The 16,272-nt window shown below is 40.9% G+C and overlaps 2 protein-coding genes across 3 annotated transcripts; both read left to right on the top strand.

Moving 5' to 3' along the window:
* Window positions 1-1,650: 1,650 nt before the first annotated feature.
* cavin4a (caveolae associated protein 4a) lies at window positions 1,651-8,354 on the top strand. Its single transcript, XM_047027654.1, has 2 exons — window positions 1,651-2,430; window positions 5,619-8,354. The coding sequence occupies exons 1-2, from the start codon at window positions 2,053-2,055 to the stop codon at window positions 6,258-6,260; spliced, it is 1,020 nt and encodes a 339-aa protein (XP_046883610.1). The 5' UTR covers window positions 1,651-2,052; the 3' UTR covers window positions 6,261-8,354.
* Window positions 8,355-12,431: 4,077 nt separating this feature from the next.
* Window positions 12,432-16,074, top strand: ift57 (intraflagellar transport 57 homolog (Chlamydomonas)). 2 transcript variants are annotated; one of them, XM_047027544.1, is made up of 12 exons: window positions 12,432-12,694; window positions 12,875-13,049; window positions 13,169-13,343; window positions 13,462-13,580; window positions 13,731-13,821; window positions 13,954-14,025; window positions 14,160-14,282; window positions 14,397-14,468; window positions 14,634-14,765; window positions 14,893-14,955; window positions 15,220-15,286; window positions 15,620-16,074. In XM_047027544.1, exons 2-12 carry the CDS (start codon window positions 12,895-12,897, stop codon window positions 15,796-15,798), a joined length of 1,248 nt encoding a protein of 415 aa, XP_046883500.1. In that variant the 5' UTR covers window positions 12,432-12,694; window positions 12,875-12,894; the 3' UTR covers window positions 15,799-16,074. The 2 variants fall into 2 exon arrangements, with proteins under 2 accessions (XP_046883500.1, XP_046883499.1); XM_047027543.1 differs by having other exon boundaries at window positions 12,432-13,049.
* Window positions 16,075-16,272: the final 198 nt, after the last annotated feature.

Below are 16,272 nucleotides of genomic sequence, written 5' to 3'. Positions count from 1 at the left end.
TCTGCAAAAAATGGACAACGGCTTATCTGCTGTTCTTCCAATAAAGAGAGATACGGTCTAAACACTGGCATCTGTCTGGTCCCACACAAGTACATCATCCTAGTTCATCTGTCTGGTACCATACAAGTACATCATCCTAGTTCATCTGTCTGGTCCCACACAAGTACATCATCTTAGTTCATCTGTCTGGTACCATACAAGTACATCATCCCAGTTCATCTGTCTGGTCCCACACAAGTACATCCCCTTCCCCATTGAGAAACGTTACTCCACCCCCATTCAATAATTGAGTCTGTATCAAATTGGGACAGCCAAGGATAGACATGGCCTATAGCAATATAATCGGAACCCCCCACAAATTCCCTCACTCCCCCCTTCCCAGTTCAAACCACAGGAAGAGAGGAGTTTGATCATTAATTGGCACTCATATATAATTTAAACTACTGGATTCTAGAAGCATGAATGGGGTCAAAATGTCTGAGCACTCATGATGAAAATAGACCAAAGTGAGGCTATGTTGTGGTGACTGGAAAGGTATGTGTGGTGGGAGGGCTATAAAGATTTGTTTTTATTGGGGTCTGGGGAGGGGGGAGTGGGGGGTGGGGGTAGGCTCAGACACAGCTCCTGTGTAATTATAGACGGGTGTGGCATGAAGGAGGTGAGGGGGGGGCGGGGTGTTTAGGCGCTGAGGCAGCTGCTGGCTTCAGTTGAGGCGATTCCCCTCTTGAGGGATGGGTGAGGAACAGGAACTTGCTCTCTGATTGGGGGAGGGTGCTATAGTGCAGGAGGAAGGGGGACTGTAAGGTGAGGTTGGGGGGCGGAGGTTGGTCTCAACCCACTAGTTTCAGGGGGAGGTGGTGGGGCCCTCGCTCTCTGACCTTTTGACTGAGAGGAAATCAATGGAGATAGGACCTTTGGGCAAGGCAGGGGCATGTGAGCTTATAACAAATGGATGGTAAAGGAACAGTAGAAAGATGAGATGTTATACAGGCAGGACAGGAATTAAAACAATTAATTATTGTTACGATTTTTTTTTGACTGAAACTGTTCCTGTCCGGAACACAAGTAGTTAATTTACAGTTCAAGGAATGATCAGATGACCTATAGATATTTCAGTGAAAAGGTTGAGTGCATTTCTTATTGAAGTTGTGTGCTTGTAATATTAGAAGGGGTTTGAGCACAATGGGAATTTGAGTTTCAATTGAAAGTGTTATAAGTGACTTATCGTAAATCTGCCCACAATGAGCACTTTGAACAAACAGCTGTTTAGTGATGTCAATGAAATGGCGCCACTTTAATACTTTGATTCCACTGTAGTAGAAGGTAGTGAGTGTACAACAGAAAAGGGCTCTGATCTCACTCTCATCCCATGTGTGGACTCTGGTGCCCTGGGGAATGTAAAAAGGCCGACACTACAACGTTTAATCCTGCTATCATTTCAGCAATGTGTGTAACCATGGCTGGCAACCACAGCACTGTCTATCTGTCTGTCATTAGCACACTTCAGATGGACACTAAAGTTGGTGCTGAAATACATAACACGCAGCTGCATTCACATATGTCTAAAGGCGATAGCACCACTTGTTGAACAGAAAATTATGAATTATTCTGAGTCTCACCGAGTGGGCAGGAAGGGAGTTTCTATCATCCCCTTCTTCGCATCTTCCCAAAATGTCGTAAGTGTCAACTTACCAAATGAGTATTTATATCTGCATGGTGTGTACTGGCATTGCTGCACCCCTTTCTCTCTCCGGCCCCCCCTGCCCCCAGGTCTGATTGCTGGGAACAGGTCCACTCTTGATCCTGTGCTCTAGACCTGAGTTGGGTTACTGCGGAAGGGAGTCGCCTCTCTCTGGTGTCTGAACCAGCAACCCCCATGGTGCAGCAGCCCTCCGTGCTCATTATAATAAAATCCAAGACCATCAACTTCTTGGCACAGCCCCTGTGAGAAGTTGTACTTTCGGCGACACACCGACTGAACCGCTCCAAACCTTTCGAGAGACACTTTAGCGTTTATTCCGAAACGTTTAGCTTTTCTTCCGAGACGCTTCAATGGATCACAAGCTGGAGGTTCTGGGGGTGGAGGATGAGGCCGGAAACCCCATCAGTGCCCTCACCATCCTGTCCCTGCTGGAGCGGGTGGCGGGCATCATCGACAACGTTCAGTCTGGCCAGCAGCGCATGGAGGAACGCCAGTTGGACCTGGAGACCAACATCAAGGCCATCCAGGGCGACGTGCTGAAGCTGGCCAAGGAGCACGGCTCCACCAGCGGCACGGTGGAGAAGCTGCTGCAGAAGACACGCAAGGTCAGCGCCAACGTTAAGGAGGTGCGCACACGCGTGGAGAAGCAGAATTCCCGCGTCAAGAAGGTGGAGGTCACACAGGAGGAACTCCTGACTCGCAACAAGTTCCGCGTCGTCATCTATCAGGTAACTTTTCGGCCAGTGGGTTTGAATAAAATGGCACATCAAATATGACAGGCAAGCTAAGAGTTGTCAAAAACTGGCAATTACATTTCTAGAATACACACAAATTCAGTTGTAAAGATCATATTCTCATGTTCAGTTCATATGTGACTCCAAGTAGTAACCCCTTCTTTGAAGTAATGCAATTTACGGAAGGTGTAGTGACTTGGTTCTAGGGAGTCAGAAGCAGGAGATTCACCTCATGCCCCATAGGACTCAAGCTATCTTTAGCGTAGTTATTCATCGTGGGGGACTTCCATTAGTCAGAGCTGACACCTTTTGTTTAAGAACTGGACACCACTTGAGAGCCTGTCTCTTCAAATTACTGGTTTCACTTCTGGTTTCTGGTCTGAAAGTTCGGACTGATGTTTACCCAGATTGCAAAGTACCATCAAATCAACTGACTGACTACAAAACATGAACTTATGCACATATAGAATATATCTAAAACACCATACACTACACTCCTAAAGCATTGGTTTTGTTACAGTCGAGAATAGAAAGGTGCAATAGACAAACCCTCTGGTCTGAAGTAAAAATAGGAGATCGAGCTCTTATTTAAAAGACTTCCTGACTTTATAATAGTAATGAGAGCACTCTGTGCTTTCCCGTGGAAGCAGCTGCTGTGTGTCCCTGACAGAGTGGCCTATTCTGGGAGACATGGCATGCTACCCACTGCCAGTGGGGACACGATAAACTGGCATCGAAAATAAGGTTCTGCCGTGCCCTTCTGATGTGAAGAGATGACACCAGCCAACATCTGTGACCCGCCAATGGGTCAGTCTCTCAGTAGGCAATGGAGAGGGCTATTCCGCCATTAAGGAACAGTTCCCAAAAGTCATATTAATTCATTGTGAAATAATGAATAATGTGGGCTAGCAAATAGCTAATTCCACGGTATGATCCCATACCGTGGAAATGAATGGGGCATAATGGGTCTCTATTACAAAATGTGGTCTGTAACATTTGATGTCATTTGATCTTCTTAACGTGCCTCTGGGCCTTTTATGTTACAGATGGGTCTAGTCATTTAGTAACACTATTAGTTTGATGGAAAACCATTAACCTTGACTAAACTTTAAGGCTGTAGGTTAGCTTTTGTAAGGGATTTTTGGGGGGAGCTAATTACAATAGTAGGCCTATATTACCACAAATAGTCTACATACAGTTGGAATTACAAGCCTAGCGATCATTTAGAGAGTTGAACAGTACAGCAAATCTCATCTTGCCTGAAAGAGAGACAGACTTAGTGTTGGATTTCAACATGACTAATTTGCTGTCAGTTATTCCGAGGGCCCTTCTTGCTGGGCATACATCTCCTAATATAGTGCTTTAGCCTATGACACAGCAATGGCTCTATTGGTTCCGTTAGTTAGGAAGCAATGACTGTTCACTGAGCCATGGTCAGAAGCATTGGAAAGGCATGGTTAAGGATGAATAAGAGGATACAGCAATCAACATTCACCCTGCATGAACCAGGAAGTAATAAGAAAGAGATAAATGACTTGTTTTACAGTGATTTATAATGAGACTGGCATACTTACGACCAGAACAAATGTTGCGGCAAGATAAACAAAAAAGTCTAATAATGTGATAAATCATGTTTAATTATAAATCGCGTTGAGCATGTAAAGTTTTTTTTTTTTAAAGTGAACCACAGAAATGTGGGGTGAATGAATAAACCCTTAAAGACAGCTCCTTTTACTCACCATAAAAAAAAAACGGAAAAGCCATGCATGAAAAGAAATGGTGCACATTATCAAAATAACTTATAAGACACAATAATCCTTCAGCCGAATATAGCGGAATAATTGAATGTACCTATACTTGAGTTCATGAAACCATGCCAACGGAGTAAACAACAAATTCAACCTTGAGCCTTCAGTTGAAGACTCTATCATCAGATGGACTGTCGCACTGATCGATCAACATAAATAGGGCTTTACTATTATAAAACATTAGTGATAATCAAGTCATGAAATGAATACACATCCTGGTCCATGTTCCCTGGTGGTGTAATTATTGTGTCATCCACAGAGCCTGGGCATGGACCGACGAGTACTCCTCTTGATTAATGACCGTGATCCTGGCTGGTGTCTGGGTCTTAATTAGGATTAATTGGGTCTCAGATTCAAAGTCACCTGCAGTACCTAGCAAGTGTTATGTCATTAGAAATAGAGAGAGACGCTACTTGATCAAGAATTCAATTTGCCATAAAAAACACATCCTGAGACTGTCTTATCATCTCACACTGTGAATGTTGCGCCATGTTTTGTAGAGTTCTGTACTGTATGTTTGCGGGTGACATTTCATAATGCAAAGGAAGTCATTTTGGCTTGTTATAATTAGAAGAATCAATTACATTTTCTTTACAAGTTTCTCTCTATGCCATCCATGTCGAGTAAGTCACAGAGAACATCCATTCCTAGATTTGATGTGGCTGCTGACAGTCATGATATCTTGTGGTCTGTGTTGAGAAACAGATATCCCCACAGAGAGTGGATGCTTGATACCACTCATGGTATGGCCTGGTTAACGGCATGACATATATAGCACAGCAGAACCTATACTGTTGCAAACTTTCTGCGCTGCAAGGAAACTGGAAGACATTTTAGGCATTCAAAAGAACACTGAAAAAAACCTTTTTGTTTTTCTTTTACCAGAAAATTATCAGTGGAAAGGACAAAAAACAAACACAGGCTTGTAAAGAGTGTAACATTAAAGATTTCATGGCACTCTAATGAAAAAATTATAAAACCTGACAACATACAGAATGCAATATCAATCGGGCTCCAACATTTTCTCATAGGAGAGAGTGCAGTGCAATCTGTGAAGATTGCAATCCACGTCTCCTGTTTTTCCATCACATTTGAGACTTTATAGGTCAATCATTCAACCACTGCAATGGATCAGTAAGAGAGACAGTTCTGACCTCTGACCCCTTCATATTGTTCACATTGGCTGTGACTCCCAATGCCACCCTTATTCTAGGCTAAAAAACACTTTTTACAACCTGATATATCCACTGTTAATTCAGTGAGGCGTAAGTTCTGAATGTTTTTTTTAAATAAAATAAAACTACATACAGTAAAATGAAACACTCAAAACTGCAGTTGATGGTTGCTTTACCAAATGTATTTGCCTTTCCCTAGGGGCAGCATGAGATCCCCTCGGTAGCAGTGACAAAGACTCCCAAGGGAGCCATTGGGATGGAGGCCCTGGATATTGAACCAGACACCTACGATATCCCTGCCGACATCTCCTCGGATGAGGAGTACATGGTGGTGGAGGAAGCCGACTCAACCAGGGCTACACGCCTGAAAAAGTCCGGTATGAAGGGCATTGAGAGCATCAAGGCTGCCTTCTCCAAGGAGGGCATGACCAAGACCAAGGACAACCTGGGCACCAAATTTCATAACCTGGGCGAGAAGGTGGTGCCACCCGAGAAGAGGGAGAAAATGCACCAGGCTGGCGAACGCCTCAAACAGTCCGGGGAGAGGCTGAAGGAGAACATCGCCAAGAAGGCCCCCACCAAGGAGTCCTTCCGGATCAAGCTAAAGAAGGAAAGGACTGTGGCGGAGGGCCAGGAGGGAGCCGAGGGTGCTGAGGAGGCAGAGGCGGTGACGCCAACCAAGGGAAGGAAAAGTCCAGGAGTCACCTACACCGAGGTGGTGACAGAAACCAAGAGGGAAGGCCCTGTGGAGGAGCCTGCCGCTATCCGGATAGGAGAGGAAGGAAATTTCAGTGTGGAGCCAGTTGATGAGGGGAAGGAGGATGAGTATGAAAGGAAATAGAAGTCTGCCTGGGATGTGGCTCCAACACACTCAAGTCACTCAACCTAAACGTGGAAAAAAAAGTTGAGCTTGTAATGAACTGCAAGTCAGAGGGTCTGCGATCAAAGACAGACATTTCACTTCATAACTATTTGAAACAAACAGGTGCTTGGATATAGATTTTGAGCATCCTTTGAAGGGGTGAACATTTTTGTAACTTGGTCAGTAAATATAACTGGTACAGTAGTTAAAGATAGTATTATTAGTGAGCTTTTACATATATTTTATTATTTACATTATGGGTCATTTTCATGGAATAAATTACATTTAAGATGAATTTAAGTGAGGAAACCAAGATGAACAGCTATGAGTTAGGGTTGACAGATCTCAAATACCAAGATGTGTGACTGGTATAAAGAGGTTTCTTTGCAATGAATGTTCAAACAAGAATCCACAAGTTGGAATGTTTTTTAAACAAGTTGGCTGGAAAGAGAAAGAAAATGATTAACTAAAGGGGGAAAAAGCTACACAGCGATTTTATTGAGGATTCTAAATGTCAAGGAAAGTTTTGTATGATATCAATCTTAAATCAGAATGTAAAATGTTGTACATAGCAAAACCATAATCATGAAATCATCAAGACAGATCTCAGCTGGTCTCTGAAGAGTCTGGAAAAGTAAGGCTATATAAAGTTAAATAAACAACAGACTGGGCTCTGTATGTTTAAAATTCATTGATTCACCAGGTATCAGTGGTAGATTAGTGAATTAGTATAATACATTGCTGTGGTTGATATATGGTTAAAAGGAAGCCACAAAACAGTATAACATTAGGTTGATTTCAAATATTGAAAAACTTTCTACAAGGGCAAACACTTGGATTAAGAAAGTGTTAGAATTGCATGCATTGTAACTGTAGGTCTGAAATCCCATGGAGAGCTGGTTAAGTTTGAGTTGAGAACAAGTTATTGAAATTGTCCAAGAAAGTATGCACAGTTTAAGAGTATAGATTCACGTAATATGTGCAGATAATCCTGAAATGCATGTTTTATAGATAGTGTAATTGCTTTATTTTAGGAAAGTACAAAGGGAATGATTAATGGTTATTTGTTCTGTTTGTGGCACTAAGTTAAATAAATTATTGGAATGTTGTTGAATGAATATACTAATATTTACTGATCTTACAGAAGGTTCTCATTTGACAACGTTTACAGTGTGTTTACTTCATCCCGTTCATTAGTAAAGTTACTATGGCAATGCAACACCACAGGGAATACAATGTAATCAACAATTGAAATAATTAATCATAAACTGTTATTCAAAAGGGCCTCGACTGTTCATCTACAAAATCTTATGCAGTACTATACCAGATAGATGTCTACAAACTACTGCTCCCAAGCAAAAGTGTCTTATTCTGTAAACATCTACTGTACTTGTGAACTGTGATGTGCATTGGCGACCACAGAAAAGGATGTTCTTACCCAAATGTTTAGATATGCCATGTAGGTTGGATTTATTCAGTCCATAGGCATTGTCAGGGAGAAGCAAAGAGTCATTCATCTGTACCACTAGATCATCAATCATTTAATTTGATAAAATACTTCCTTTCTCATAAGTTATAACTTTTAGCTTTTGTTTTGGCAACCCCTATTAACCTTCTTCTATTATTGTTCAAGTTTTATTTAAATCAACATGAAACACTGTAGGAATGAGCTGTTCTATAATTACAATACTTTCTATTGTCACATTTTTTATGTCCATTGGGAAGATCTCTTCTTTCATGGCTTCGCAGAATATACAGACTTTTATAATAAAATGCACATTTATATGTATGAACTGTAAATGTGCAAATTTGGTGTAAAATCTTGGGCTGGTTTGAGGTGTACTGTAACCTAACATTAGTTTTTCCTTCAAGATTAAGTAGAATAAAATGTCCTGCCTGCTAGTTTTGATTCTATAGGGCTTACTATATGATGGATCAATGGTATTGTATCTTTGTGATTTTGTGTATGCTTTAATGACAACAAGCAAGAACTGCCATTGATGTGCACTGTACAAGCAGATCTGACGGTTCATTATGGCTTTGTTTTTGTATAAATAAACGTAAAATGCAGTAGTCAACTCTCATGGGAATTATTATGAAAGCTTCTCTTCACAATCTTTGCAAATGTTACTAATCAACTGGAAGCCTATTAAATGATAATCTTTGCAAATGTCTAGTGACAGACTGAACCGAAGTCCCAAATGACTTGCTTGTGCATTCTCATAACAGCCTGCCAGTCGCATCTATGGTTTAAATTAAAATCACAAACTTGATGTAGATCGGAGCAAAGCAAGAACCGTCAACTGAGTCAGCAGTGTCCTCAAGCTTCAGTTTTCCACCTGCATTAAGATGGAAATGAAATGCCAATCATTCTGCGACTTGGAGGGGAATTTACTGTGCAAGTCCATATTAAGAAGAGAGGTCAGAGTGGCAGTTTGTCAGTATAAATATTGCCCTGAAGCAAATACTCTCCTATTTCCTGTCACAGCGACTGTGCTAATGAATTCCACAAAAATCGTCAATCCATTCTAATTCATTCAATCCATTCATTACAGAATCTGCAATTTAAGCATTAAAAAAAGTATATGGAATCCAGGGCATTCAAGCTAAATCATCATTATTGGCATTAATGTAAAAAACTAACAGCCATGCAATTCTATCAGAAAGTCACTTTCTGTGCTTCTGTTCCTTAAGACTCTCAACAATAGCTTCAACACAATTTGTTTGCTGGATCAGACATGCCACATATCCTGCATGTGCAGTGGAGCCTGGAAGAGGTTTAAGGACATTAATTCAAGCTCTGTGTGGGTTGTCAGCTGTTGGCTCTAATTTCAGGGACTCTTTTTATAGCTCCTGCAATCTCGGAAAGGTGAAACCACCACCGCCTGTACCTCTTCACCCCTACTGTACAAACGATTGCATAAATATGTACACCTGTGCTTTACAAGTTCCAGGTTTTCAAAGCAACCAATATGATCAAAAAGATATCAAGGATAAGGACAATCATCTGAACATCAACTTTCAGAGTGATTGCATTTATCTTAATCTATTTAGTTTACATTAACCTTCAGTCCCAGATTTCAGGCCCTCCAGTAATCTGTGGAAAATTAATTAGCTCTTGGCTAATTCAAATGTCCTGTCAAAATGAGTGGGCCTCTCGATTCATGTGGCTTTGTGAATACTAGATCTTCTCTGCATTAACTAAATAATTAAGTATGTTACTTGCAATCACTGTCTTTGTTCCTCCCCAATATGTGATATTATATGTGATATACCAGATTAATGTCAAACACCACAATATTTTATATTCTATAGAGCTTTACTAGATTTACTGATGGACTGATAATTTGTGTGTCAGTGTCTAACCTCCATGTTTTGGATGCAGAGGTTAGCTGTGTTTCATCCCACATGCAGTACAATTATGATTTCTAAACTGTCTTGAAAACTGTCTTAAAATATTCGTATTAAACCTACGAACAGACATTCTCTACTGCACCAGTGTCAGGATTTGAGGCAAGCTGTGAAACAAAATTTTTGTAAGGAGGATTAGAGCCACTGGAATACAGTGGGGTCAGCTGGTAATAAGGAGAACTTTCATTCTGCTTTTAGCAGCTTGTTGATTGAGGCATTTGCGGCTATAAGGAACCCCAGTGTTGTTGTTTTCATGTGTAGGAGTTTCAGCCCAGGGTTCCAATCACAATTTCAATTAAGATGGAGTTTCTACTGCCAGATGTGGTTCATGCCTCCAGACAGTGAACTCTTTACAGAGGACCGAGACCCCTTAAATTTGCACTCAACATATCCAAGAGGTATACAGTGAAATACAGGGTGCTCAAAAACAACTCAACAAAATGAAGGCCATTCGGTGGTGATTAAAGCAAGGAAAGGGAATGTTTAAAATAAGAGGCGCCACACAAGTCTGTGTAGAGGAGGATCAGGAAAGCCTACTTGAACAAAAAGGTCCATTATCTTCAGAACAACTCGAAAGGGTTCAAGCAGGATATGAAAGCTGTTCCTGTTCTTCGTTATTCCTCCCTCCTCATCCTCCCTCACGCCCCTGCGGGAATGCAGCTTAGAACAGGGCGCTCATTACAGTGTCAGTCAGGTTGAGCTGTGCATCCACCTGTCTGTCCTCCCAATTACCTCTCTATCGAACACCCCACACAATACTGTCAGACTCTAGAGGGAATAGTCTTGAAATTGACATGTTTGCTGGCAGGCAAGAGCCTGTTATCAGAGTGCTGAGAGAAAGTGGCCAGGTTTCCAATATCTTCAGTGTGTTTAATGTTGCTGAAAAAGAGATGCTCGTATGTGGCAGACACTAGTGTGTTTAGGGACTTCCACCCACTGTGTTTGTACAGACACAATGTAGTCAGTTGACTCTAGTATGGAACTGATCATCTGATGCTTTATTTAACGGACATACATTAGTAGCTACTGGCTTTAGAGATGTGTGTTGTGTGAGATGTGTGTGAGATGTGTGTGAGATGTGTGTTGTGTGAGATGTGTGTTGTGTGAGATGTGTGTTGTGTGAGATGTGTGTTGTGTGAGATCTGTGTTTGTGTGAGATGTGTGTGAGATGTGTCTCCCTCTCCATCCTGATCCTAGTTAATGCTTCTAAATGCAACAGTGGTTCTACAACACGTCTGATTCATCCTTCATTCAGTATTCATGGCACAATTACTGGACTGATTTGTTATTCACACAGCTGATTTGTTATTCACACAGTTGATGTTATTCACATACTGATATTGTCTACAATGACGCAGATTTGTGGCACGTGTGCAATAGTAATTGTCTAGTAAAAAAAATAACTACGGTTTCTCACTGACCCATATGGCTGGAAATAAAACTCTTTATATACCTATCTGCTGAACCGGCAAAACAATTCAATTGAATCTCTTACAAAGCTTTTATTTTGCTCATCCACGTATATAGACGCAGTCAGCCCACAAGTTTGCACACAGCAAGCTGTCTGCCAACCATTCACGCAAGTCCTGCCACTCAAACATCAGTCACCAGGGGAGCACCTGTGTGTGTATACCGACATGGACCAGCATGCAGATCAAACACACACACCCCTCCCTCCTCCCATCTCCTCATCCGGCAAGCCCTGCTTAACAGCAGGAGTGCGCTCCAACATGAATTATTAACCGGCAGAAACACATCCTAGCCCTTTAGAGTCTGGCTTTGACATATCATATAGGTTGAGAGTGTGCATGCTTTTGTGTGTGTTTGTTTGGGTTATTTGATGGATGGAAAAGTGCACAAGGTCTAGTGTACTAAGGTACCAGTGAAATTGCATGATTCTATAATGCCATGTGCAGTCATGCGTGCAGCTGTGCTCCACTGGAAACGTCCATCTGAGAGAGAGAGAAAGAGACTGCAAGAGAGAGAGAAAGACAGATAAATAAAGAGAGAGAAACAGGAGAAAGAATTTGAGACCAAGAGAGCAAAAGAGCAGGAGAGAAGCCAGAGAGAGAACCAGCATTCAAAATCTCTTGTGATACACTTTTCTTGCGACAGATAATAATTATGGTAACCTCAACCAAAAAATGCTTGTTTTTAATTTGATTTAATGAAACATTGAATTAATTTTCTCCTACAAAAATACATGGCCATCACCATCAAACTGTTAAAATACATTCATCAACTCAACTACTCTAGTTGTCTAGGGGGGAGAACAAGCAATTGTTTCCCTGAAGGACTTTATTAAAAACTGTATTACCTCTCATTTTGTAGAAAAAAAGCTGAATTCTACGTGGGTAGCTATGCAATTATTCATGCCGGAATTACAGACAATTCACATCACTTTGAATATGTGGGATGTGGGAAATCTGGCACTTGATGCATCTCCAAATGATTTATGTAAAAGCATTGGCCAATTAGCCTACACTGAGACACAGTAAACAATCATTAAAGCATAGGGTCCATGCCATATTTCTTTCAACTAAACAGAGCACCTCTTGGTACAAATGTATATGAATTGGCTTCAAGCTGATAACTCTCTCACCTTCCAAAAACATTTTATATTTTAGCAAAATATAATTTAAAGCTGGTCAAGGTATCCTAAATTAAAAACTCCTCTCCAGTACTGTAGGTGGCGATAGTTTGAATGCAATCCACGAATAGCTACATGGTGCAGAAAGAGATGAACAAATAGTTGGTCGTTGTTAAAGGGATGCTGAGTTCTTCCATCGAAGTTAGCTACCTAGTGCCACTAGTACTAGTGGCAGAGTAGGTAGCTATCGTCTTATATGTTAAGTACCCCTGCTTCAAAATTATTTTTTTGCTACCTACCGAGGGAGCCAGTTACTAACTGCTTCTACCAACAATTCAACTTAGCTTAAAACATTAGTGCTAGCTAGCTAACATTAGCTACTTCCAACTGGGTTGCTTGACAACGACAGGAGGTAAACATACACAAGACCAGCTAGCCTAGCACTAGCAGCTAGCTGGCTAGCTAACATTAGGTTGTTTGGTTTGGTGACAGCTTTTCTGATCAGTATCAACATTTAACGCTATAGTACGTTACTAAATCCCAAAGAATATTTGGACTTGGGTTAATTGTCACTGATTTGCTTGTTGACAAGCTACAACGCTAAGCGGACAGATGGCAGACGATAGTAGACGAGGAGATGACGATGAAAGGGGTCCTGGAGCAGTTTATCAGATGTTTATGGTCATGGAAGACTTGCTGGACAAATTAAAACTATTGGATTACGAGGAGGAAGTACTTTCAAAGCACAACATGAAAGCGCTCTCAAGGTTAGTAGAGCCACTGCACTTGTGTTTCGTGTTGTGGAACAAGTGACCAAAACAGTAGTCGCTTTAAATTAAAGCTAAAGCATTAACGTTTATTGTTACTGTTGTGTTCCCCACCGCAGACATTACTTTGCATCCTGTGCCTACACGCCCTCCAATCCAGGCGAGCAATTCTACATGTTTACCATCATCGCCTCTTGGCTCATCAATGAAGCTGGAAGACCATTCGAACAGCCGCAAGAGTACGATGACCCCAACGCCACAGTGTCCAATATTCTATCAGAGTTGAGAGCTTTTGTAAGTAGTCTACAACTCACAAATGAGTATTTACCACCTGTTTTTCAGGTCATAGTTTTGAGCATGGCTGAGGTTTCTGGACAGATTTGCATTCACAACATTCCTCTTGTTATCGCAGGGTGGTTTGGTGGACTTTCCTCCATCAAAACTCAAAGCAGGTTCAGGGGAACATGTCTGTTATGTACTGGACCGGTTAATAGAGGAGGTTTTGAAGAAGAGGGGTTTTGTCTGGAAAAGGTATGTTGAAGAATAATTGATCAGATGTATGTACTGCCATCCCAGTGTCTGCCAATCCTTATCTTGTACAGTCAGACTTAAAACTTTTCTTTACTCTGAGGTCTCATTGGACTGACTTAAGGTTAATGTGACATTGTATCACTTCCCCAGACCAAACTACCCTACAGAGGAGATGGAGGAAGAGTCAGTGATGGAGGATGATGCTGAACTAACGCTCAGCAAGGTGGAAGACGAGATGACAGTAGGTATCCCCTTCTAGCTTTCTCAGTTCTACAGCTTCTTTTCCTTGGCACTTTTTCTAAATGAATGCAGTCCGGTTTAAAATACAAAATTGTTATCTGTCATACTCAATAAAAAAAATGTCTCTACTCAGGATGAACCAGATGACTTTGAAGAGGATAACGTTATGGACCTCGAGGCACTGAAATCAAGGACAAATCCGAGTGTGGGTGCTTTTCAGAAGCAGTTTCTATTAAGTTGTGTCTGTGAATGGATTATAATACAATGCCGCTATCTAGTAAATGAATTACAAATAATTATTTTTATTTCATTATTATCTTTTCATTCTTGTTGTTACAGGTAGCCAGCCTGTCTTCAAAGCCTGATGACATATTAGAGTCCAACACAGATGCTGCAGAGTGGAACTTGGAGGTGGAAAGGGTCCTACCACAGCTGAAAGTTACCATCAGAACAGACAACAAGGTTAGGAGTGTTAATGCTTCCAAACATATTTTGGGTAAAACTCAAAGTAGGATGAAGTTGGCAACAACAACATTTTAAACAGTATTTCAGTATTTTATTTTTTTTTATTACCAGGACTGGAGGATCCATGTGGACCAAATGCATCAACACAGAGATGGAATTAAATCCTCACTGAAGGAGACCCAGGTGGCCAGAAGTTCCATTGTTCCATTGCTATTAACTGAGCAACTAGTCTTTATATAATTTCAAAGATGGACTAAGGATAATTGGACAAGCCAGTAACCCTTTTTTTCAGCGAGGTGGCACAACGTCTGTCATGCCTACCACAACTGACCCTTTAATGTTTCCCAGGGCTACCTGGACAAGCTGCAGGAGGAGATAGGGAAGACATTGGAGAAGGTGGGCAGCAGAGAGAAATACATCAACAACCAGCTGGAGCACCTCATTCAGGAGTACCGCAGTGCTCAGTCTAAACTTAGTGAGGTAAATACCCAGGATCTCTTCCTCTTAGTGATGGCTAACCTAGAAATAGACAGCGGTAATATCTACTCTCTGGTCTTACATATAAGTTCAGGACAGTATTGTATCTAAGATGTGTATTTCTTCCCAGGCTAAGGAGCGCTATCAGCAGGGAAGTGGTGGAGTAACTGAGAGAACCAGAGAGCTGGCAGAGGTTGGAGAACATGTTAATATACGTTGGCAATATCTGTTAATGCTAGTATTACATCAATTTACATAAAGTACAGTGGCTTGCTCACTCTCTTCAATTTTCAATTGAAACCTGTCATACTGATTTTATGTGTCTCACAATAGACAAAACACCAGTATATTCACCCCTAACAGTATATATTTCAAGATCAAGTACTGTCATACTTGGAGGTAGTGACCTTTCCCACATTAGAATTCTAAATCAATGGTTGTGATGCCTGTTTTTCAGATTACAGAGGAGCTGGATAAAGTGAAGCAGGAGATGGAGGAGAAGGGCAGCAGTATGTCAGATGGAGGTGAGACTCCTGGACTGTCCACCACTATGTCTAGTTGGAATGACACCTACTGGAAAGTTATGACAGTTATATGTTCAAAGTATCTTTAACCTGTCCAGGATGCAAGTAATATTAAGTAATAACCTATCCTGGTTAAATTATATATATATATATTTTTTGCATCATTGAGTAATTGAAAAACATTAGTAAAATATGTTTGTTACATTTGTAAACTTATAACGACATAGAACGAATTAAGACATAAGGTAAGATTGTTTCTTATATACTATTATTATATATACACTCAGCTTCATCAACCTTTGCATCTTCCATCTTTTACATTTTCTTTTGCAGCCCCCGTGGTCAAGATCAAACAGAGTCTGACAAAGCTGAAGCAAGAGATCGTTCAGATGGACATTCGCATAGGAGTGGTTGAGCACACACTGCTTCAAGCCAAGCTTAAGGAGAAATCCAACATGACCAGGGACATGCATGCCACCAACATTCCAGAGCCTGCCATTGGTGCATACTGATGATACCACTCAAACAAATCAGGTTGCTCAAATGCATTTACCTGTCTATTATCAGACATCTGAAATAACCATTTATAACCAGTTTTTGTTTTGCAGTTTACTAGTTACCATCCATGTGGTTAAGACGACACAAGCAATGTTGAGAAGATGGGTGTTTATATATGGTAGCTGAGGATGTTCTGAAGCTCTGTTCTATTTTAAGGATGATTGGTTACTGTAAACATGATTTTGGTTATCTGTACATATTTATAGAAAAAATAAAAATACATTATATTAGCTTGATATGTGTGGTGCATAAATATGACAGAGTTTTGGTACAATGTTCAATGATTAATTTAAACGTTCAGTAACCACTAGATGACACTGCTGCATAGCCAGGTCATATTTCACGTGAGGATGACAAACCCATCCATGCATTTTACAAATATGAACTATACAGTATATTATGCAAAATCAGTAAATTTGGTCAAAACA

The sequence above is a fragment of the Hypomesus transpacificus genome, chromosome 10 (genome assembly GCF_021917145.1).
Source record: "Hypomesus transpacificus isolate Combined female chromosome 10, fHypTra1, whole genome shotgun sequence".
Taxonomy (NCBI): Eukaryota; Metazoa; Chordata; class Actinopteri; order Osmeriformes; family Osmeridae; genus Hypomesus; species Hypomesus transpacificus.
This window is presented reverse-complemented; position numbering and strand designations above follow the sequence as displayed.

Bases quoted from the DNA above. Each gene is read 5' to 3' on its own strand.
- cavin4a (XM_047027654.1), top strand. From the start codon at position 2,053: ATGGATCACAAGCTGGAGGTTCTGGGGGTGGAGGATGAGGCCGGAAAC. The intron at 2,431-5,618 runs GTAACTTTTCGG...GCCTTTCCCTAG, and splicing joins TCCGCGTCGTCATCTATCAG to GGGCAGCATGAGATCCCCTC.
- ift57 (XM_047027544.1), top strand. From the start codon at position 12,895: ATGGCAGACGATAGTAGACGAGGAGATGACGATGAAAGGGGTCCTGGA. The intron at 13,344-13,461 runs GTAAGTAGTCTA...TTGTTATCGCAG, and splicing joins TATCAGAGTTGAGAGCTTTT to GGTGGTTTGGTGGACTTTCC. The intron at 13,822-13,953 runs GTAGGTATCCCC...GTCTCTACTCAG, and splicing joins AGGTGGAAGACGAGATGACA to GATGAACCAGATGACTTTGA.